The sequence below is a fragment of the Dipodomys spectabilis genome, unplaced genomic scaffold (genome assembly GCF_019054845.1).
Source record: "Dipodomys spectabilis isolate Male_0828 unplaced genomic scaffold, ASM1905484v1 ptg000054l, whole genome shotgun sequence".
NCBI lineage: Eukaryota > Metazoa > Chordata > Mammalia > Rodentia > Heteromyidae > Dipodomys > Dipodomys spectabilis.
In genome coordinates, this window is record NW_024870731.1 from 20683676 (window position 1) to 20707368 (window position 23693).

General features: G+C 44.1%; 2 protein-coding genes across 3 annotated transcripts; both read left to right on the forward strand.

The window, feature by feature from the left end:
• The first annotated feature begins 2940 nt into the window (after positions 1-2940).
• On the forward strand, positions 2941-11506 carry Rpp14 (ribonuclease P/MRP subunit p14). 2 transcript variants are annotated; one of them, XM_042680202.1, is made up of 6 exons: positions 2941-3137; positions 6833-6930; positions 7024-7108; positions 9712-9788; positions 10695-10773; positions 11423-11506. In XM_042680202.1, exons 2-6 carry the CDS (start codon positions 6854-6856, stop codon positions 11477-11479), a joined length of 375 nt encoding a protein of 124 aa, XP_042536136.1. In that variant the 5' UTR covers positions 2941-3137; positions 6833-6853; the 3' UTR covers positions 11480-11506. The 2 variants fall into 2 exon arrangements, with proteins under 2 accessions (XP_042536136.1, XP_042536135.1); XM_042680201.1 differs by having other exon boundaries at positions 2941-3079.
• Positions 11507-11567: 61 nt separating this feature from the next.
• Htd2 (hydroxyacyl-thioester dehydratase type 2) lies at positions 11568-12549 on the forward strand. The gene has a single exon (XM_042680200.1). The coding sequence runs from the start codon at positions 11587-11589 to the stop codon at positions 12100-12102; it is 516 nt and encodes a 171-aa protein (XP_042536134.1). The 5' UTR covers positions 11568-11586; the 3' UTR covers positions 12103-12549.
• Positions 12550-23693: the final 11144 nt, after the last annotated feature.

The following is a 23693-nucleotide window of genomic DNA, read 5'->3' on the forward strand; positions in this document are numbered from 1 at the left end:
AAAATGCCACTGTCAGAGGTTAGTGTTGATTTCTCTTCCACTTATTCCCCATCCTGTCTTTGGGGGGCGGGGGAGTGGGGAAGGGAAGCAGAAGTCACAGGACCAGAGAGTGTGGCCAAGGCAAGGATTCATGAAGCTTCAGCAAATTCATGAAGCTTCAGTATATGTGCTTGCACACGATGGTACTGAAGCTTGAACTCAGGGCCTGGGCACCGTCCCTGAGCCTTTTTACTCAAGGCTGGTGTTGTACCATGTGTGGCACATCTCCATTTCTGGCATTAATTGGTTAACTGGAGAAAAGCATCTCAAGGACTTTCCTGTCCAAACCTCAATCCTGAGTGGCTAGAATTACAGGTGTGAGCTATGGGTACCTACACATGGTCGATTTTTTTTTTTTTTTTTTTTTAGAAAATTTAGGGAAACCAACCTCTTTGCCTCAGTTACAGGCTTGGCCGTGCAAGGTGTACCTTCATCCCCAACCCAGGCTGAATTTATGAATGAACAATTCAGTAACTATATGTGGAGTGGTGACTGGGTGCCAGGGCCTGGAATGCAGCAAGGAGCCACCATAGGCAAAGTCTCGCCCTCATGGGGTCTATGCTCAAAGTCTCTCTCCAGCTCCTCAACTGGTTGTAAATTGTGTGGAGGGCACTGGATTAATCAGTCTGTTTTCCCACTTATAAATGTGTGACGTTGGCAAATAACTTAGCCTGTCATCATACTGGGTTCCACCTCTGCAAAATGGGGATGGTTATGATAATTGCTAGCTCCGTCGACTGAGTGAGGGTTCCACAAGGTAGCATAGCAGGAGAAATCAGGGAGAGTGAGGCAGGGGAAACTGGAGCAAGAATTTAGAGATAAACATTGTATTCGTGAGTAGCTTGATTACAAGGCACTCCCTCATTAAACTGCAACATATACTTTTTTTTTTTTTGTCGGTAGTGGGGCTTGAACTCTGGGCCTGGGCGTTGTCCCTCAGCTCTTCAACTCAAGGCGAGCGCTCTACCACTTGAGCTACAGCGCCACTTGCAACATATGCTTAAAAATTATATCCTTTCTCATTCTTTGTTCTCGCCTGCTTGCCCAAATGATTACTACACTCTGGGAACTGAGCAAGAATATTTTAAAGACACTTACCCATGGTAAAGGACTCCGTTGATCACATAACTGTTTTCAAAAAGGGAAATAAATTATCTTAAGGAAAGCCATCAGCTTATAAGCAGCATCTGATGATATCTGACCTTTATTTAAAAGGGAGCTCAAGGAAAACATCGATGTCACAGTGACCTCAATTTGGTAAGCTGGCCAGAAATCTCTGGGCCCAATGATTAATGTCAAAAAGGGCAACAGCAAGACTGACAATCCAGTGTGTGTCCGGAACCAAGGGGAACACTCATCTCCAGGCACATTCAAGCCAAATCCCCTAAAAGCTTTTTTTCCCCACATGAACTACTCCTGGCACCTGTTATCAGATGTAACTACCCCATTTCTGGGTGTGTACTATCTTTCTTTTGTTTTACTAATAAGCTTTCTTGGTCTTGATGTGTTGTATACTGAAATTATTCTCTATCGTTTTCAGAACTGGGGTTTTAACTTAAGGTCTTGTGCTTGCTAGGTAGGTGCTTGAGGCATACTTCCATCCCTTTCCACTTTGGTTATATTTTGGAATCTTGCCTGTTTGCCTCAACTTGTCTAGAGCACAATCATCCTATTATTATCACACCCAGCTTATTGGTGGCAATGAAGTCTTGTTTTCGTTCTTGCCCAGACTGGTAAAAAGGAGATTCTCTTGATCTCTACTTCCTGAGAAGCTGGGATTACAGGCATGGACCACCACAACTAGCCCTAATTTTTTTTTTTTTTTTTGTCGGTTGTGGTGGGGCTTGAACTCTAGGGCCTGGGCGCTGTCCCTTAGCTCTTCAGCTCAAGGCTAGCGCTCTACCACTGGAGCCACAGTGCCACTTCTGGCTTTTTCTGCTTATTTGGTGCTGAGGAATCGAACCCAGGGCCTCATGCATGCAAGGCAAGCAATCTACCACTGAGCCACCTTCCCAGCCCAGCCCTAATTTTGTGTGTGTGTGTGATATCATGAGCTTGGGACTCAAAGGCTAGGTAAAAATCTCCTCCTTTTTGGAACCCTATGTAGAGCCTCACTAAGTCAGGTAACAAAACCTTTTAGATAATGCCTGGCACAAAGTAAGTAATACACACACATATATATATATATATATATATATATATGTATACTATATTATATATAGTATACATATATAAATAGTATACCTATATACATATATGTATAATATATAATTTGTTATATATTATACATATAAGCTATGATGATGATGATGATTTAATACATGACTTGTCCCAGCAATACAGGTGCCATTGTTTTTTATTCCCCTGAAGTTTCCAGCACCTAGAATAGTGCCTAGTAGTATATAATGAGGTTCTCAAGAAATTATTGGTGAAACAATGAGTAGGCTTACATTTGGAAATACAACCAACTGGGTGTTCCCATGTCAACTAGGATAAAACACACGGAGCCACCAGGGACACAGAATGGGCACTGTCTTGGAGAGCGCTTAACACAGGAGGTGTTCTCAACAGGAGATTGCAGGGCTGGGCACTGAGCCCGATGGGCTAATGCTTGCCTGTCAGGTACTCAACCCTGGGTACATGCTTAACCATGGAGAAAAAAAGAGACCCCAAAATGGAAGCGTGGATGCTAGATGTGAATTTGACGGAGAATGAACACATAAGAAAACACACGGCTAGGAACGCCACCTTTCCCAGGGCCAAGCTCCCACATCCTGTGGATAATTGCACGCAATCTCCAGAGCGGGCAGTAGAGGGCGCTGCGCACGGCTGCCCTCGGGACCTGCCCACGCTTCACGCCGCCGTGGTCGCGGGGGAGAGGGAGGGCGAACTGCGCGGCGACGTCATATCCGCCTGCACGTGTGGCGTCGGGGGTCTGGACCTAGCCTAATGTAAACACGCCGGGGCCCTCTGGTGGCTGCTTGGTGGCGCCAGACGTTGGGGAATTTCATCTGAGGCCCAAAGTCCAAGCAGGCGACTGGTGAGTGGACCGAGAACGGACCCAGAAGGAATCGCGGGGTCCCTGGGAAGAGCGTTGTGTAAGTCGCCTGCGCGTGCGCGCCAGTAGCGCACATGCGCCGTGGCGGCCGCCCTGAGGGGCTGAGGGGCTGGGAAGGGGTCGTCCCGAGGGCCGCGCGGGCCCGGGTTCCCCCTCCATCCTCCTCCGCGACTGCGGTGCCGCGTCTCGGGGCGGCCGCGAGAGCCGAGCGGCTGGGTGCCGGGCAGGGCGCATGCGTGCAGCAGGTGGGCGCTGAATCCCGGGTGGGTGTGAATCGAGCCAAGTTGCACCCAGCCTAAGCGCCCGACGGAGGAGGCTGAGCTTTAACCGAGGGAAGGAAACACACCCGTCGGCCGCGCAGGTCTAGGCGCCTGGGGGAGCGGTGAACCCGGCAGGCAGACCCCGGTCTCCGGGCGTGCCCCGGCTGTGGCGGGGTGGGAAGGGTGGAGACTAAGAATAAGTGAAATTCTAGCCCCTGGCTCACGCCTGTGTCGCTAGCTACACCGCAGGCTGAGATCTGGGGATCCTGGTCCCCAGCCTGCCCCGGGCGGGAAATGCCATCAGACTCCTTAATCTTCAGTTAATCACCAAAAAGTCTGTAGCGGAGCCTGTGGCTCCTGTGGTAGCCTTCAAAAAAAGAGCCAAAGGATGCTGGGCGCCGGTGGCTCACGCCTATAATCCTAGCCACTCTGGAGGCTGAGATCCGAGGATCGAGGTTGGAAGACCACTTGGCTTGAAAGTCCGGGAGATTTATCTCCAGTAAGCTACTCAGAAAAAGCCTGAGGTGGAGCTATTAGAGCACCACCCTTAAGCACAAAGAGGCTCAAGGAGAGTGCCCAGGCCCTGAGTTCAATCCCCAATATCATACACAGAATGCAAAGATAAAAAAAAAACAAACACTGTAATTACGTCAGGAGGTGGCTGATGATGGTAGGAGGGGTAAAGGACAGTGGGGACTAGGCCTGTGAAGTTTCCCTTTAAAAGTAGAGACTCTTCACTTAAGGTCCTTGACTTCGATCACAGAATAAGAGTTTTTGAACAAGTCATAATGGTAAGAAAGCTTGGCGGACCGTTATTAAGTAAGCAAGCAGGCAAGTAGGCATGCAGACAGGAAAAGCTGGAGCTGAGGCATAATGGCTGGAGCAAGACTGCTGTGAAAAACGGTGTGGTGGAGGAGATTGAGCCCATTGCATCTAACGATGATGGGCTTCTTGCTGGTAGGGCTCCAAGGAGGTACAGGGCATTGCAGCATAAGGAATAGGAAGCATGTGTGTGTCCCTTTGCTCTCCTCCTCTTTCAGAGCCACTAGAGTTTAATTATGGGGCCCTTTCCTGCAAGCCCCACCTCTGAACAACTTAAGTTTGCATCTAAATACCTGACTTGGGCATTAGATTCCAGCATGAGTTTAGGAAGGGACATGAGTTATTCAAATGACCCCAATTCCCAGTTCCAAGGGTTGCTTGATCTCTGGGTGAGAACCACAGACCTAGGAGGGGAGGGACAGCAGACGTACCATTCTTCATTGTCCTGTTGTATTTTATATTGAATGAGTAAACAAGGAGACCCACAGATTTTACCTTTTATGCTTTTCCTTTGCATTTACAGGCAGAGCAGTCTTTTTTTTTTTTTTAATGATTGGATTATGTCAGTTCTGAAGTAGAGTGATCTTGAGGGAGTACAAGGTGGTTGGACTCTTTGGGTGCCTTGGGCTAGTGTTACTCATCTTTACTAATTCTCATCTTCTCAAGGCTCAAGCCTGTGATCCTAGCTACTTGGGAGGCAGAGATGAGGGATTGTAGTCAAAGGCCAGCCTAGGCATAACAAAGCCTGTAAGAGTCCATCTCAACAAGGGGCTGGACATGGTGGTGTGTCTTCTCATCTGTCATCCCAAGCAAGGTGGGGAGGTGCAAGTAGGAAGAGCTCAGCCTAGTCTGGGCTTAAAGTAAGACTCTGCTAACACTGGTAGGAGCTGTAGCCAGGCGCCAGTGGCTCACGCCTATAATCCTAACTACTCAGGAGGCTGAGGTCTGAGGATTGTCATTCAAAGCTGCCAGGGCAGAGGAGTCTCTATGAGACTCACCTCCAATTAACCCCTCAAAAACCAGAAGTGGGGGCTGGGAAGGTGGCTCAGTGGTAGAGCGCTGGCCTTTCATGCATGAGGCCCTGGGTTCGATTCCTCAGCACCACATAAGCAAAAAGAAAAAAGCCGGAAGTGACGCTGTGGCTCAAGTGGTAGAGCGCTAGCCTTGTGCTAAAGAGCTGAGGGACAGTGCCCAGGCCCAGAGTTCAGGCCCCACAACCGGACCAAAAAAAAAAACAAAAACCAGAAGTGGTGCTGTAGCTCGAGTGGTAGAGCATTGGCCTTGAGTACAAAGAGGATCACAGACGGCGGCAAGGCACTGAGTTCAAGCCCCACAGCCAACAAACAAAACAAAAACACAAAAAAGTAGGGGCTGGAGGCATGGCTCTAGGGGTAGAGTGGCTTCCTAATAAACAGGACACCCTCAGTTCAATCGTGAGTACTGCAAAAAAAGGAGGGGCGAGGATAGTTTTTACTGTTAGGTAAATTAAATAGGTAGGTTTAATTAGGTAACCAATAAAGAGAGCACCACATGATATTCAGGCAGGAAGAGAAGTTTATTTTACTGAACTGCTGCCCCTCTGTGCATGGTAGAGAAGCATTACAGAAGGGACAGGCTGATGTCCCATCTGGGTTTAAATAGAGAAGGGGTGGGGAGAAGGTGCTGCCAGGTGAGGGAAGGTGTGGCCACACGGGATGTGACCTCAGGGCCTGGGACCCTCCCTCAGTCCCATGGGAGGCATGATGGGCTGGGGGCAGGGAGGAAAGGTAGGGGTGGCCCAGGAAGTGACCTGGAGGGGAAGGTGACTCCCTCCAGGTATGCCAGATACCTAGGTGATGCAGGTACTGGGCCAGACTTAGCCAAGAGGAGGGAGTTGTCTGCTCTGCCTTCCCAGGGCAGACCTTACATTTATGTCATGTCATAGGATCACATTGAAGATTTAGACATTGGCTGGCAAGGTGGCTCGGTGGTAGAGAGCTTGCCTTGCATGCACGAGGCCCTGGGTTCGATTCCTTAGTACCACATAAGCAGAAAAATCTGGAAGTGGTGCTGTGGCTCAAGTGGTAGAGCGCTAGCCTTGAGCTGAAATGCTGAAGACAGCACCCAGGCCCAGAGTTCAGGCCCCACAACCAACCAAAAAAAAAAAAAAAAAAAAATGGAATTAGACATTAATGTATGTGAGACTCTTAACCCAGAGCTGGGTGTCCAATAAAGAAAAATGTTAGCAAGAGTTACATTACTAAGATTTAAATTGCACACCGATCTAGCATGTTAACAATGTAGAAACTCCCTTATGTGTGGATGAGTAACCTTAGTCTGACCAGAAGTAGAGGTGAATCCAATAGGAGGTCTTTTAAAAGTCAAATAGGCTGCCCAGGTGCCAGTAGCTCATGTTTGTAATCATAGCTACTCAGGAGATTGAGTGAAATCCAGAGGATTGAGGTTCAAAGCAAGTCTGGGCAGAAGAGGAGAGACTCCATCTCCAAAAGCCATGCTAGAGGCATGGCTTAAGTAATAGAACTCCAGCTGAGCAGTTGTAAGGTTCTGAGTTCAAGACCCTGATACTAGCAAAAACAAAAAAAGATCAGGTTGTTATTACAAATGTGGAAGATAGCTTGTACCGGTAATTACTAGTCCTTTTGACTTGCTGTAGGTGTGATCAGCGTTGGAAAAGATGCCATTGCCCGCTACCACATATGAAAGAGTAGTTTACAAAAACCCCTCTGAGCACCACTACATGAAAGTCTACCTGTAAGTTCAATTTCCTAAGTTCTGTTTGACATTATTTATATGAATCTGAAAAACATAAACTGTAGTGTGATGCTTTTTTAATGTTTTTTACAGAGACTTTCAAGATCATGGAGTTGAAGTGAATGTTGCCCAGTTCAAACAGCTGCTTGTGACTGCTCTGAAGGATCTGTTTGGGGAGGTACAGAATCATTTAGGTTAATATTCCTATGATAATTATAAGAAATACAGAGAAGGGTGAAGTGCTGGTGGCTCACACCTGTAATCCTACCTACTTAGGAGGAGATCTGACAATCATGGTTCAAAGCCAACCTGAGCAGAAAAGTCTGTGAGACTCTTGTCTCCAAATAACCACTCAAAAGTGAAAAATGGAGCTGTGGCTCAAAGTGGTAGAGCACTAGCCTTGAGCAGAAAATCTCAGGGACAGCTCCCAGGCTCCACAACTAACAACAACAATAACAAAAATTGAAAAGATGAATTACAACCTGGGGAAAATATTTGTAAACTCACAAAGAGCTGATGTTTAGAATGCACAGACTTCTCAAAACAGTAGCTGGATGCCAGTGGCTTATACCTGTGATCCTAACTACTCAGGAGGCTGAGATATGAGGATTGAGGTTCCAACCCAGTCTGGAGGTGTGGTTCTTGTGGTAGCTCACTAGCCATGAGTAAGAAAGCTGAGTAAGAGTACTAAGCCCTGAGTTCAAACTTGAGTACTAGCACTAGAGGGAGAAAGTCTATATACGTTTGTATGTTTGTAAATAAATAACAGCAAATAGTCCAACTAGAAAATGAGCAAAAACCATGCATAGACTTTTTAATGAACATGTATATTTGGCAGAGAAGCACATGAAAAGATGTTTGGCAGTAGTAACTATTGAGGAAATGTACATTAATAATACAATGTAGTTTGGCTGTGCAGATGACAAATTTTAAAAAATGATAGCATTAAATGCTGGCAGGGATGTGGAGAAATTGGGTCACGTGTACATTGTTGGTGAGAACATGAAATAATGAGGCCATCTGCTACATAAACTAGACATACACCTGCCATACAACCCAGCAATCCCACTTCTGGGCATTATCCCAGAGAAGGGAAAACTTCTTCTCACATAAACTCTATGAACACAAATGATCATAGTGTTTTCATTTCTTTGTTTCTTTTCTTTTTTTGTCTGAGGCTGGCTGGGACTTGAACTTTCCAGTCTCTGACACTTTTGCTCATCGGCTGGCACTCTTCCACCTGAGTCATACCTTCAACCCTGTGTTTTCATTGTAATAATCCCAAACTGGAAATATCCCAGTTGGCCTTCAGAGGGTGAACGAATCCAGACACTTATGTGAGAAAAAAGCTACTACCAAAAGATTATCTCCTAGATGGTTTTGTGCATATAAAATGCTCTTGATGTAAAAAATCATATAATCTGGAGAAAGGTTAGTGTTGCCAGAGGCTGGGGATGGGGAGGGGTAGGTGTGCTCGTGGGGCTTGAACTCTGGGCTTGGGTGCTTTCCCTGAGGTCTTCAGCTCAAGGCGAGTGCTCTGCCACTTGAGCCACAGTGCCACTTCTGATTTTCTGGTGGTTACTTGGAGATAAAAATCTCACAGACTTTGTGCCCCAGCTGGCTTTGAACCATGATCCTCAGATATCAGCTTCCTGAGCCACGGGCTCAAGGCTAGTGCTCTACCTCTTGAACCACAGTGCCACTTCTGGCTTTTTTTTGTCATAAATTGAGATAAGATTCTCACAGACTTTCCTGGCCAGGCTAGCTTTGAACTGTAATCCTCAGATCTCAGCCTTCTGAATAGCTAGGATTACAGGTGTGAACTACCATCACCTGGCTACAAGTTCTTTATCTTGATTGCAGTGGTTGTTTTCTGAAGCTACCTATGTGGTAGAATTATATGGAACTATACATACATGTACATATACATACGTGTACCTATATGTGTAACCGGCCAAACCTTAATAAACTCTGAATTGTTCTCATAGTGATTACAGAAGTTTGCTACTGTACCATTGGTCTACTGTACCATTGCTGCATATTGCTTTGCCATCCCCTCTAAGTCTAATTTTTCTAAATAACAAGCTACAAAGAGATCTGTGTACTTTTATATGTCAAAGGTCAGATTTGGCTTTAGGACACATAAGTGAAATAAAGACATGGGCTCTGCCTTACAGACTAATATTCATTCAGGCCAAAGGAAAACATGTTATATAATTAGTGAGAAGAGAATTGTGAGAAAGGAAGTATGGTGTCCAATATAAGAAAAAGTATAGCAAGCAGGTTGAACCTAATCTTGAAGATCAGAAAAGGATCTTTTCATTCTACCTATATTTTTTATTAGCACGCATTAGTTGTACAAGGGGGTTTCATTGAGACATTTCCATATGTACATACAATGTATCCCAATCAAATTCACCCTCCCCTGTACTCTTCCTGGTAAAACAGTTTCATTAGCTTTCATTGTTCTGTTTTCATATATGCAAATATGCACTTCTTCAACTTAATCATCCTCATTCTCTCCCTCCATTAACCCTTCCCATTCCTGCCAGTTACTCCCCACACCCTATATTCAGAGCCTGTTTGACTTAGGGAAGGGACAGTTAAAACAAAGATTTGGGGTGAGGAGGTATCCACTACATGAAGAGGTATAGGAGGCTTCTAGGCAGAGGGAGCTATAAGCAAGACCAGTGAGTGAAATGCTACATTTCATGGAGGAGAAAAACCTCAATGTTGACAAGTTTTGGTAGTAGTCTGCTAATGGAATTACTCTATACCTAGGTTGGGGCTGCATTACCTGTGGATGTCCTAACCTTTGAAGAGAAGACCTTGTCAGCCATCTTGAGAGTACCTAGCAGGTATGATCGACAGTGAAACATTTCGATATTAGTAGCCAGTGGAGAAACAGCGAGAAGAGTTGCATGCTTGTGAACTCTGAAGAGTTGCATGCTTGTGAACTCGGAGCAGCGTAGGGGAATTTAAACTGGGAAGAATATAAACATTTATCCACTGGGAGCTAATAGTCTACAGAGAGTAAAAGGTGTGATTTGGTTACAACTACTTTCCAATTGATGAAAGTGGTTACAAAGTCAGAAATGTGTATTTTAGAAGCATTCTTAGGGTCCCTTTATCCTTTCCTTGTTTTCACTTGTTTTGTTTGTTTTTGTTTTTCCTTTTTTGGCAGTGCTAGGGTTTGTTCTCACCCTTGCTAGACACGTGCTCTTACCGTTTGAGCTATGCCCCTAACCCTTTCTTGCTTCAGTTATTTTTCAGTTTAGGTTTTGTATTGTTGCTCAGGGCCAGCCTCAGCCTGTCGTCCTCCTGCCTGTGCTTTCCTGGGTGGCTGGGGTGACTGGTGCGTACCACTAAGATGAGAGTCTCCACCTCCTAAATCGGCCACTGTACTTAATTTTCTTTTGCCAGTTCTGGGGCTTAAAGTGGGCCTGAGCACTGTTCCTGAGCACTGTTCCTGAGCACTATTCCTGAGCTTCTTTTTGCTCAAGGCTAGCGCTCTACCACTTGAGCTGCAGCACCATTTCTGCCTTTTTCTGTTTATATGGTACTGAGGAATTGAGCCCAGGGTTTCATGAATGCTAGGCAAGCACTCTACCACTAAGCCACATTCCCAGCCCTTGTTTTTGTCTTTTTAGCTTATGTTTTCTGATTAAGAGCAACCTTTTTCCAGACTATCACAAACAAAATAACTAGGGAAATGTTTCAGGGACAAGTGCTTGTTTACTAATGTTTCCTTGATCTTTCTGCAGTGGTATGGCCAAATTGTGGAGCTCTTTGACCCTGTTAGGATCCTATAAAGGCAAGAAATGTGCTTTTAGAGTAATTCAGGTAAGGGTGATTCTTTTATGGTTTTTAAATGAGACTAAACAGTAGATCAACTGTTTTTTTAATGTATGTGCCTTAATCTTGTGTTTGAAAAAAAAGCTGTAGTGTAGTTAGGTCGTCTAACAAAGGAGGAAAAGAACTCTTCAAACCCAGGGCTTAATTGCTTCTGAAAATGTGAGACAAAGCACTGCAGATTGCACAGGTGATATTTGGGAATTTCCCATATAGAGTTCTCTTGTGATTCATATGATAAATGCTTTAGCCTAGTTTTTTTTAATTAGTATGTACTTCTTAAGTTATGATTGTTGTTGAATCAAGGCTGCATCCCAGCATATTCTTCAAAATGCTACTGTACCCACTTGCTTTGTCCTATAAAGCTAGGCTTTAGGCTTGTTTCTATATTTCCCCTTGTTTCATTGCTGTGTTCTGGTATTGTGTGGACTTCCTCCCTCCCTCCTTCCTTCTCTTCTCTCTTCCTTCCTTGTGACATTTCACACATGTATACAGTGTATCCAATCAATCATATCCCTTCTCAAGATGCATTATATGCATAAGCTGACAGAATTTGTACAACAAAAGATTAAACATATGTATATGTGTATATATCCCCTTCTATCAGCATTAACCTTTTTTTTTTCTCTCTCTCTTGTAGGTTTCTCCATTTCTCCTTGCATTATCTGGTAATAGTAGGGAACTACTATTGGATTGAATAGTCCTCAATCTCGGAAAGCTTTCTCCACTCTCAAAAGTATTTTTGGTGCTTGCATAATTTGAAAACAGAAGCAGGCTAAAAACTCCTGCTGGTGAAATTTGAAGATGCTGAAGATGTTCTGGACAATTTCCAACCAACACCTGTGGTGGCATGGGCTTCGGCGGAGAGTCTGCCTGAGTCCACCAATGCTGACCCCACAGTGCTTTCAGTATGTGTCCCTGCACGTTGGAGACCGGGCTGAGCTCAGCAGGGCCTTCACACACAGGGATGTGACTGTCTTCTCACAATTAACTGGGGATGTCAATCCTTTGCATTTAAATGAAGATTTTGCAAAACATACCAAGTTTGGAAAGCCAATTGTACATGGCGTTCTGATCAATGGACTTATCTCAGCTCTTCTGGGTACTAAAATGCCAGGGCCAGGCTGTGTATTTCTTTCTCAGGAAATTAACTTCCCAGCCCCGTTATATATTGGAGAAGTTGTTTTAGCTTCTGCAGAAGTGAAAAAGCTGAAGCGGTTTCTTGCTGTTATTGCAGTGTCATGTACTGTAATAGAAAGCAAAAAGACTGTTATGGAAGGCTGGGTTAAAGTTATGGTCCCAGAAGCTCCCAGATCCTAAAGTGTGTGTTCAGAGTTGCAAGTTAAGTACCAGTGCTCTGGTTACTAAAGACAGCTGAGGAAATGGGCTGCTCCTCCTTACGAGTGGCTGATAGTCTCCAAAGCCCTATGGGGAAGAGGAGCAGCAGGCCTAGGGGTGTTCCAGTGCCCACTTTTCAGTGGGCACTGACTTTGTACTTTATCCAGACTTGATTTTATCAAGTCTGTCTAGGTTGTTGAAGTTGAAAAAATACTGAGGTTATTTATCTGAACTTATCAAAAAGTTCTACTTTTTGAACTTCAAACATAGATTTGCATTAGATTATACTACCTACATCTCTGCAGAATAAGTTTCTCACAGAATTTCTAACTGTCAAACATTTAATAACTGGAGCGGGGCACTGGTGGCTCATGTCTGCTGCTCAGGAGCCTGAGAGCTGAGGATCACTGTTCAAAGCCAGCTCTGGCAGGAAAATCTGTCAAAAAATAAAATAAAACTGGAACTAGAGCTGTGACTCAGATATTAGAGTGCTTGACTTGAGCAAAAGAAGCTCAGGGACAGCACCTAGGTCCTAAGTTCAAGCCTCAGGGCTAGAATACCTGAAGGTAACAATAGAAGTTGGATATCTTTGAGCACCTAACCTCTAAGTATTCTTAGACCCTTTTCTCAGCCATTTCTAGGTCAGAGTTCTTTTTTCCTGGTATACCAAGATAGTATATTGCTCAACATTTTATGGGACTGCCTTTCAACCGCCTTTTCTGTTTTTAGAGAATAGCTGTGTGCTGACTTGAACTCAGCTGTGTAAAATATATCTCACCTATAGACGGTGATAGCAGGTTATCAGACCAATCTTTTAGCCTTAAACCTGAAGCTGAACCTTTAAGGCAAAGTGTCTGTTGTAAGGATCCAGATTTTCTCCCTCCCTTGAAAATGTGCATTTACGTCACGTAATATAAATACATAAACAAATGCTCATTGTAAAAGGATTGTAAGGAATAAAATGTATAAAGCCAAGAATGGAGGCAAAGTTCTTAAGGTCTGGGGGGTATTGATAGGGAAATGTGCCTAATGTGTTAAAAGTAATGATTATCCCTAAGTAACACTTGTAATTATCTATAACATGCATGTGGTCCGTATATGCGTAACTTTAAATGGTAACTGACCACAGCTGGGTGATTCAGTCAAGAAGACTAGATCAGCCAGGGCATGGTGGTACACGGCTATAATCTCAGCACTTGGGAGGGAGCTTGAAACGAGGATAAGGAATTTGAGACCAGCCTGGGCTACATAGAAACATTGTCTCAAAACAAGATAAACATAAAGGTTATTGGCTGGCTATCCCATGTTTTGTAGTAAAAAGGGTTTATTCCTGCAGAGGGATAAGTAATCACATTTTTAATTATTATTATTTTTTTCTGCAAGTAGAGGAGCAAAATTGATTGGATTATTGGGAAGAATTATTCTTGTCGCTAGAGGGCAGTGATGTGTATAAAGTGAGGTTTTAAACCTGCTTATTGTTAATATCTAGTCTGAAGGTAGGAAGGGAATACCTAAGGAGCAAGGATGCTGTTCTGTGTCTCAGATGGGTAATGCTTCAGGCTGAGATCCACCTAAAGACTCACCTTCAGGTGAGCCACTAGATATGCTGAACATTTGTTAACATCAGATGAGGGAATTTGAGGCCATTGGTGCTTGCTTCATCATCAGCTGGGCTTAGCAGCAGTCTTCAGGCTGTAGCCATAAATGGAGTGTGATGTGATCGTTACTACTACCACCTGAGAAGCTGATTTTCTGTGTTTAATCCTTGAAACAATTTCCCAAAGTTAGGTAGGCATGGGAGTGGCCTAATGCCATGTGACTTGTTCAAGGTTGTATGGCTGAATTAGGATTCAAACTTGAGCCTACCTGGCTCCATAACTTCATTTTTCCAACACAGTGTTTGCTTACAGTGTTCTAATTTCTGCAGCAGTCAGTTGTAATAGCATTTATTTTTTGTTGGTACTGGGGTTTGAACTCAGGGCCCCAAATTCTCTCAGCTTGCTTGCCTGACAGGCATTCCACCAACTGGCCCTGGCTCTCGCCTTGCTTTTTGCTGATAATTGTGGAGATGGTGTCTCATGGCCTCTTCTGTCTGAGGGCAGGTTTCAAATCTTGGCCTTCTATATCTCATTCTCCTGAGTGGCTAGGAGTACAGGTGTGAGCCACTATCTCTCGACTCCTCCTCCTCCTCCCCCCAATACTAAGGTTTGAACTCAGGACTTTGAATTTGTTAGGCAGGTACTTTTTTTTTGCTTGTTTCATCTCCTAGCCTTTGTTGTTGTCTTCTTCTTCCTCCTCCCCCTCCTCTTCCCCCTTCTCCCCCTCCTCCTCCCCCTCCTCCTCCCCCTCCTCCTCCCCCTCCTCCTCCCCCTCCTCCTCCCCCTCCTCCTCCCCCTCCTCCCCCTCCTCCCTCTCCTCCTCCTCCTCCTCCTCCTCCTCCTCCTCTTCTTCTTCTTCTTCTTCTTCTTCTTCTTCTTCTTCTTCTTCTTCTTCTTCTTCTTCTTCTTCGCCTAGGGCTGGCTTGGCAGAGATCCTTTTACCAATGCCTACTATCTGGCTGGTATTACAAGTACATACCATTAAACCCAGCTTGTTTTTATGTGACATCTAACTTTTTGTTGAGGCTAGGCTCAAACTGCAGTCTTCTCAATGTCTTCCTCTGGACTAACTGGCTCATGCAGGTATGTACCACCCAATTTACCTCTTTTTAAAAATTTGAGTCAAACTTAATCCTGCCTCAGCTTTCTGAGTGTTGAGTTAGGCATATAGCACCATGCCCAAACACCTACCATTTCTAAAATTGATATTCAGGGATTATTTGTCTTCAGAGTAGAATCACTTCAGGGATTTGTCTAAACATGAAAAGTTACAGGCAGGCCAAATACTGGGGTGGAAGAAGCATGCCACATCTGACGGCTAGCTGGTTTACACTGTAACTCCCAAAGAAGCTTAATAATAACATCCCCATATTTTTTTTAATGCTCCCTAGGTACTCATGTCTTCGATCTCTATGATTAATAAAAATGGAAAGAAAGGGGCTGGGAAAGTGGCTCAGTGGTAGAGCGCTTGCCTTGCATGCCTGAGGCCCTGGGTTCAATTCCTCAGCACCACATAAGCAAAAAGAAAAAAGCCGGAAGTGGCACTGTGGCTCAAGTGGTAGAGTGCTAGCCTTGAGCTGAAGAGCTGAGGGACAGCGCCCAGGCCGAGTTCAGGCCCCACGACTGGACTCCCCCTCCCCCCCCCCCAAAAAAGGAAAGAACTAGGCAAGAGAATATCAGTATTTTCTGTAAATAATGACTTGTCATTTTCACGCAGAGCCAGAATTCTCTGGCCACTCATGCTTGGTTAAAGACAGCTATAAGGAAAACTGGCTGGTTGAATTCTCATTTAAAGCCCCACACAAGCTTGAGAAGAATACCTGTCTTACAATGAGTGGTTGAGTGACTCCCAAATTAGGAAACCTTCCCCCCAGATAACTGAGAGGTGCCCTTAAGTGCCACATGTGGAAGTGAGTACCACAGTAGTGAAGAAAAATAGCCCAAATTGTACCAGCACTTTCCATACAGAGGCAATACAAGACTACAACTTAGGTGGTATTTGATTGCCACAGAAAGAACATCCATCTTAAGCAATTTCAGCCTAATGTACTGGAAAATTGCTTAACAGCTTCTTCTATTAGAAGCATTTCTATACTAGTGAAATGCCACTCATTTCTTTTTTTTTTTCCAGCAGCAAATCTTGGATGAACAGGAAAAGAATCTCATGACCACCATTTATTGTGTGGACGTGACTTATGTGTTCATCTAGAAAAAGACATTACTGAATGTACACCGGTGCCTCCGAGGTAAACACAGGTTCTCATCTTGCGCTAAACAATTAGTCATTTTTCTTTTATGTTCTTTAGAGTATAATGCAGAGACCAGTTTACTCCCCAAGAAAATTGCTACTAACTTACACCTATTAAGTTTTTATATTAAGACAGCCTTCCAAAGGTTGACTGTTGCTCTGAGTGACTGTAGCAGTCACAGGGGCACAGGAATATATCCACCCCCTAATGTTTCACGGCCTTTGTTCTTGTCTTTGCTTCCATTTGGCTTGCAAACAGCAGACACAGGATATCTCCAAACCAGAGAAATTTGGAATGGAGCAAATCACCAGCTAGAAGAAGCCATTGAGTTTAAAAATAATAAGTCTGCCTGGGCAGGAAAGTTGGTGAGATTCTTGATCTCTAATAAGCCACCAGAAAACTGGGAGTGGCGCTGTGGCTCAAGTGGTAGAGCATTTGCCTTGAGCTGAAGAGCTCAGGGACAGCACCCAGGCCCAGAGTTCAAGCCCCACGACCAACAAACAATAAAAAATAAAAAAATAATGTGGATAAATAGTAAGATTAAGAAACTCCACAAACTATTAGTGCCTGGAAAACATTTTGAGCTTATCACTTGGGACAGAATTTCCCTATGATATGATGTAAGGGAAATGAACAGCTGGGACTTGAATTTTGTTGTTTAACATCCAGGTCATGAATACCTAAAGAAGGAAAGTTGGGGGTTGGGGAGAGGCATTCTGCTTAGAAAGTAATGACTTTCTACAAACTTCTATGATAATTTGTAGAGCATTTGTTGGGCCTAGACACTTCACTAAAGCTTACTATGTTCAATCAATCTGGCCTAAGTGAACCTTCTAAACATTAAGCAACCTAGGAGAATGTAAATTCTTTTTTTAAATTTTCCTGCTGTTTTTTTTTTTTTGGTCTGTCGTGGGGCTTGAACTCTGGGCCTGGGCGCTGTCCCTCCCTCAGCTCTTCAGCTCAAGGTGAATGCTCTACCACTTGAGCTACAGTGCCACTTCCAGTTTTCTGGTGGTTTATTGGAGATAGTCTCACGGTCTTTCCTGCTCGGGCTGGCTTTGAACCACGGTCCTCAGATCTCAGCTAGGATTACAGGCGTGAGCCACTGGCTCCCAGCCTTCTTTTCCTGCTATTCTTATACCACATGGGGTCCCCCCCCCCATAATTTGTATGTGGTAAGACCTGAAACGTTCATATTCTTAGTTTTATCCAGCTTGAGCCTGGAAGCAAAGCTGATTTGATTTTAGGTTGGTTCTGGCTTGGAGAGGGTTGCTTAATATTCAGCCTGAGCTACTTCAAAAGCTAAATGGAGTCAGGGACAGTGACAAGCCTGTAATCCCAGCCACTTGAGAAAGGCTGGAGATGAAGGATCTCTTGAATTTAGGAGTTGAATTTGAGTCTGGAAAAGTCTTACAGATTTGTCTGCTTGAGCTGGCTTTGAACCATAATTCTCAGATCAGTCTTCTGAGCAGCTGGGATTAAAGGTATAAACCACCAGCCTGTGGCTGAAGCCAAATGGATGTTGAGGTTGTTCTGGGATTTATAGCCTGGTCTTGGGATGCAGTTAAGTCCAGCATCCCTAAGGTGTTGTACTTAAGAAGAAAAGGAGGTCTAGCACAGTAGTATTTATACTACTATTTATACTACTATACTATTCTTTGTTCTGGGAAAAGTCTCCAGAGGAAGGGAAAAGTGAGTTTGTCCCTGGCTCTCTTCCATTAAATACCTGATTTCTCAGTTTCAGTTTCTCTCCTCAGTAAAGAAAACTAGGCAAAGTAGTTATTTTATGACCTTTGAAGCTCTGATTTTTCAATTCTAATTCCTTCTTAGCCCATTGCTTCCCAGGGAGAAAATCTTCTGAGTTCCATTGGATTCCAGTGCTTCTCCCTGGAAGGTTCCCTTGACTTCCCTTTCTAATTTAAGCCAATGCCTTCAGACCTCTCAGTAATGCTTCCTGCCGAGGCTGCTGTGTCTTCCATTCCTATCCACAGGAAGCTGGAGCTAAGTGCAGTCATGCTGCCCATGGTGCCCTTGTGAAAGGGGTGGTGATGGTGTTTGAATTCAGGGACTTGTGCTTACCAAGCAAGCTCTCTACTACTTGAGCCATAACCCTCAGCTCTCTTTAGTTTGTTTTGTTGTTTTTAGATAGAATCTTTCACTTTTTTGATAAGGCCAGCTTTGGATAGTGATCCTCTTACCTCCACCTCCTAAGTAGCTAGGATTACAGGCATGTACTACCACTCTTGGTTTTTGAGATAGAGCTTGTTAACTTTGCATGTTGAACCTCGATCTTCCTATCTTTACTTCCTGAGTAGCTGGAGTTACAAATATGTACCACCATACCCAGCATTTGCCTTGTTCTTGGATCTAACAGTGACTTTTTGCTTGTGGCAGGCTTCCTCCAATCTATCTGCCTACTTCTCCCTACATTCCCTACTCTTACTCCTCTCTCCTGTTACCCTCACAAAGTACTGTGTGTGTGTGTTTGTGTGTGTGTGTGTGTGTGTGTGTGTGTGTGTGTGTGTGTGTGTGGTGTGTCTGTGTGTGTCTACCAGTCCTAGGGTTTGAACTCAGGACCTGGGCATTGTTCCTGAGTTTTTGTGCTCCGGCTAGTGTTGTACCACTTGAGCCACAGCTCTGCTTCCAGCTTTTTTGGGTGTTTAATTGGAGAGAAAAGTCTCATAGACTTTCCTTTTAGGTCTGGCTTTAAACTTGCTCCTCGGATCTCAGCCTCCAGAGTAGCGAGTAGTGTGAGCCACTCGCACCCAACTCACATAATATTTTTATTTGCTCATTATTCACATTTCTTGGAGAAGCAGCACTCAGGTAAGAAGTGTGTGTTAGAGGCCTCTATGGTTTCAAAAATGCCTCCTCAAAGTTGCCAGGCCTTGGAGGTACCTGTTCCCTTGAATCTTGAATCCCTTGAATCCCTGTTCCCTTGAATCCCTTAATCTAAATGTCTTAATCTTCTCAGGAGAAGGTATATCAGCTTGTAATGGAGGGTATGAAGGGTTGCCTTTTCCCTCTGCTAAGCATCTCATCCAGCCTTTCATATATCCTAGTCTCTACCCTTAGCTCTTACTCTCTACCCTCCGCTCCTCTAGTCCACATGTCTCTGCTGTATAAGCCTCTGCACTAGCTTGTCACTGCACATTCATTTTGATTTCCAATTGTATACAGTAGATGGATAAGCAGCTTGAGAGCAGGGGGCCTGTGTTTTTTTTCTTCATTCTCCTATGCTGAGCACAGTGTCTTGACATCTAGAACACATTCAATAAGAGATTGCTAAAGGAATACATGGGACTGGGAGTATAGCTGAGTGGTAGAGCTCTTGCCTAGTGTGCTTGAGGCCCTAGGTGCTTGAAGACCTTTCTCAAACCTCAACTCTTTGAACTGTCCCATGATCCAATGTAGCTGTTATTGTTCTTTTCTTCCTGTCATTTCATGGTGGCTGGCACCTCAGTTGTAGTACTCAGTTCCAGCCTGTAGGCTTCCTTAAAGTCAACTATTTCTTTCTGCTGAAATCCTATCCTTCTGCAAAAGTATTGGAAGGCTGGGTTGGGGACATGGCTCAGTGGTAAAATGCTGGCTTAGTATGTGAGGTCTTGGGTTGAATAATCTCTAACACTAGAGAGGAAGGGGGGGAATTTCCTTTTCCATGTATAACCCACAGACCCTCAGTATTAGAAGCATTTAAGTAAAAATTTTAATAAACGCACTACTATCACAAATACACAGAGTATCATCTTGTAATCACATAATCTTTTATGAAAAAACAGGTAACTTACAAAGTGCCCTCTTCAGGGCATGTTATATTATTTATAAGAACAAATGTTTTTATCTCTCTCTTTTTTTTTTTTGTGCCAGTACCAGGGTTTGAACTCAGAGCTCTCACTTGCTTGGCTTGCTCATGGGAGAGGGTCTACCACTTCAGCTATGCCACCCTAGTTTGCTAGTTATTTTGGAAATGGAGTCTCTGGGACTTTTCTGTCTGGGCTGCCTTCAAACTACAGTATTGACTGATTAGGAATATAGGCCTGAGTTATTATCACCTGGCTTTCGTTGTTGTTGAGGCAGAGTTTTACTGTCTTACTGCCTATGCTGTCTTGAACTTACAATCCTGTGTCAGCCAGTGGAGTGCTGGAATGATAGGCATGTACCACCACTCTTTACAAGTTGGGTTTTCTTACTAAAGCATTGGATGGAGCCTCTTTTCATCCATAGAATAGATCCAAGCTCCCACTGGCTAGATTCAGAGAGGACTTCCTCTTTTTGTTTTGTTTTTGTTTTTGGTCGGTTGTGGGGCTGGAACTCTGGGCTTGGGCGCTGTCCCTGTGCTCTTCAGCTCAAGGCGAGCGCTCTACCCCTTGAGCCACAGCATCACTTCCAGTTTTCTAGTGGTTTATTGGAGAGAAGAGTCTCACGGAGAGACAGGTGGACCCATTGCAACAATGAGATGTACAAGTCGTTATGTCGAAAACGAACTTTACAGCTTTGGGGGGGGGAGAGGGAGGAGGATGGGAAGGGATGGGAAGGGGAAATGAAGGAGGAGGCTACAATGCTTGATAAGAAATGTACTCATTATCTTGCCCATGTAATTGTAACCCTTCTGTACAGTATTTTTACACACACACACAAAAAAGTCTCACAGACTTTGCTGCCTGGGCTGGCTTTGAACAGAGATCCTCAGACCTCAGCCTCCTGAATAAGCTAGGATTATAGGCGTGAGCCACCGGCACCCGGCTAGGACTTCCTCTTTTTATTTTTAGATATGTATCATATGGTGCCAGTGGCTAATTAAAGCACTGGACCCAGGTTTCAGAACATATTTTTTTTCCTAGTCATAAAACATACATTGAATCTGGGTGCTGGTGGCTCACACCTGTAATCCTAGCTACTCAGGAGGCTGAGGATTGAGGTTCAAAGCCAAGCTTTGTAAAAGTCTGTTTGGTAAGAGTCTGCGTTGTAAGAGAGACACAATATCTCAAGTACTCAGAAAAGGCCAGAAGGTGCTGTGGCTCAAGTGGTAGAGCCCTATCTATGAGCACAAAGAGGCTCAGGGATAGTGCCCACGCTGAGTTTAAGCCCTACTACCAGCGCAAAAAAGAAAAAAATTCTTAGTGCCATTTTGAAAAGTATCATTTTGAAATTATCATGACACTGCTTCTTAGAAGAAACAGTTTGATATATTTCCTTCCATGTGTGTCTTGTAAATACATTAGAATCATATAAATGCACACATTGCTTTTTCACTATAATATAAAGAGCATTTTAATTTATTTTTATTTTTTATTTTTTTGTTCAGTCACAGGACTTGAACTCAGGTCCTGGGCACTGTCCCTGAGCTTTCCACTGAAGGCTAGGGTTCTATCATTTTGAGCCACAGTTCTACTTCTGGTTTTTTGGTAGTTAATTGGAGATAAGAGCCTCATGAGCGTTCCTGCCCAGGTTGCTTTAAATTTTGATCCTCAGATCTCAGCCTCTTGAGTAGCTAGGATTCCAGGCATGAACCACTGGTGCCTGGCCCATTTAATTTATGTTTATTGTGTTGGTGGGGACCGTATAACACCAGGACCTTGCACATCCTGAACACTTGGAAGTATGTGCTCTATCACTGAGCTACACCCCTTAGCCAACAAAAAATTTGATTATGCTATATGATTTGTTTAATCTTATATTGGGGATTAGACACTTGTCTTTGCATGCTATGTCCACATATAAATCTCTGATCAAAGGTATAACCCTTTCAGAGGCTTCTGCTGAGTCACAGGTGAGAGCATTTTCAAAACTCTTTATATGTATTATTAAATTCCACCTTCCACCATTGGGCTCATTATGTGACAGGTAATCAGTAAATAATTGCTGCCTAAATTAATGCTTTCCAGAAAGATTGGGCCAATTTATATTCTCATCAGCAGTATGTGAGCAAGGCCTTGCCTTGGTCAGTCTCCATCAGGTCAGGAGTACTGATTAAAGCAGGATTTGGGTTTCATAATACTGGCAATATAATAATAAATGAAAACAAAAAATTGAATCCTCCCTAAATGACACATAGTTTTGCTTTAATAGATTGCTTTTAAACATACGAGATTGAAATAAAGAGTATAAAAGAGAGCTCCATTATGAACTTTGGTAATTCCTTCACACCTTCTACTGGGCATTGACTCCGGAAGCCAGTCTTTCATTGTCACTTTATTTAGGATTGCCCAACAATCTCCTTAAGCATGAGCTCTCTCCTTAGATATAATCTAGGTCATTGCTATGATGCCAAATTGTGGGAATTTATCAAGAAACTTTGTTTTCTTGAATGAAATGTAGAAATTTAGTGGAAAGTTTTTTTTTTTCTTTTTGTTCATTGGTGTTGAATTGAGGGCCTAGGTGCTGTTCCTGGATCCTGGCATTCTACTACTTGAGTAACAGCTCTACTTCTGGCATTTTGGTGGTTATTTGGAGATTAGACCCTCATGTACTTCCTGCCCAAGCTGGCCTTGAATCTTGATCCTTAGATTTCAACCTCCTGAATAGCTAGGATTCGAGTTGTGAGTCACTGTCTGTCTGTTTGGGGTTTATTACATACCATGCCCCTTCCTACAGACATCTGCTCTATTTTGTAGATAGGGAGCTAGGTCTCAGGGAGACCCAAGGGTTACTCAGTTGGCAGTCTGGAGGCCTGGAGATACTGATCATGTTTAACTTCCTGGAAAACTAGTCTTTGGTTCAGGCAAACAGACTTTAGTTTCTCTAACACTGTTTGAGGTTCTTGGAGCCAGTACAGTTAGGACCAAGTTTGAAGACCTCCCTGTAGGCTGAGCTGAAAGCTAGGGCCAAGGGTAGAAGCTGGAAGTCTTTGAACTAGTATTTGGGGATAGGGAGTCCCTAACTTTTATTTTTATTTTATTTTATTTTTTTGGTCCGGTCGTGGGGCCTGAACTCTGGGCCTGGGCACTGTCCCTCAGTCTTCAGCTCAAGGCTAGTGCTCTACCACTTGAGCCACAGCGCCACTTCCGGCTTTTTTCTTATGTGGTGCTGAGGAATCGAACCCAGGGCCTCAGGCATGCAAGGCAAGCGCTCTACCATTGAACCACCTTCCCAGCCCCTCCCCAACTTTTAATGGTTGGATCTGAAGTTCTTGTCTAAAGTCTCCAATTGAAGGGTCCAGTTCTGGAGGTGCAACTCTTAAGATTTCCAGTTTGAGGTTTCAGGTTGCAGGGTCCCTTTTTGTAAACCATGCTTCAGAAGGTTTTGTTTTAGAAAGTCTGGCTCTGCAGGGCTCAGATTGAACGTCAACGTCCACCAAGAAGGTTCTTTTTCTGAATGTTATGGTGGGTGGGCATGGGAAGCACTAGTGAGAGTTTACAGTTCTAAGGGTTTCAGTCCCCTAGCCTTTAAAAATTTTTTCCAGTTAAGTCTGAAATTCCCAACGTGGCTTGTCAGGTTCTGGGCCAGATGGTTTCTGGATCCCAGGGCATACTGAGTCTTGGAATCTTGATTTCCAGGGAGTGTTGGCTTAGGGTGTGTGTGTGTGTGACTGTGTCTGTGTCACTTGGCTTTCTGCTGCTGGTTAATTGGAGATAGTCTCTTGCACTTTCCTGCCTCAGGCTGTGATCCTCAGATCTCAGCTTTTTTTTGGGTCGGTCGTGAGGCCTGAACTCTGGGCCTGGGCACTGTCCCTCAGCTCTTCAGCTCAAGGCTAGCACTCTACCACTTGAGCCACAGCACCACTTCC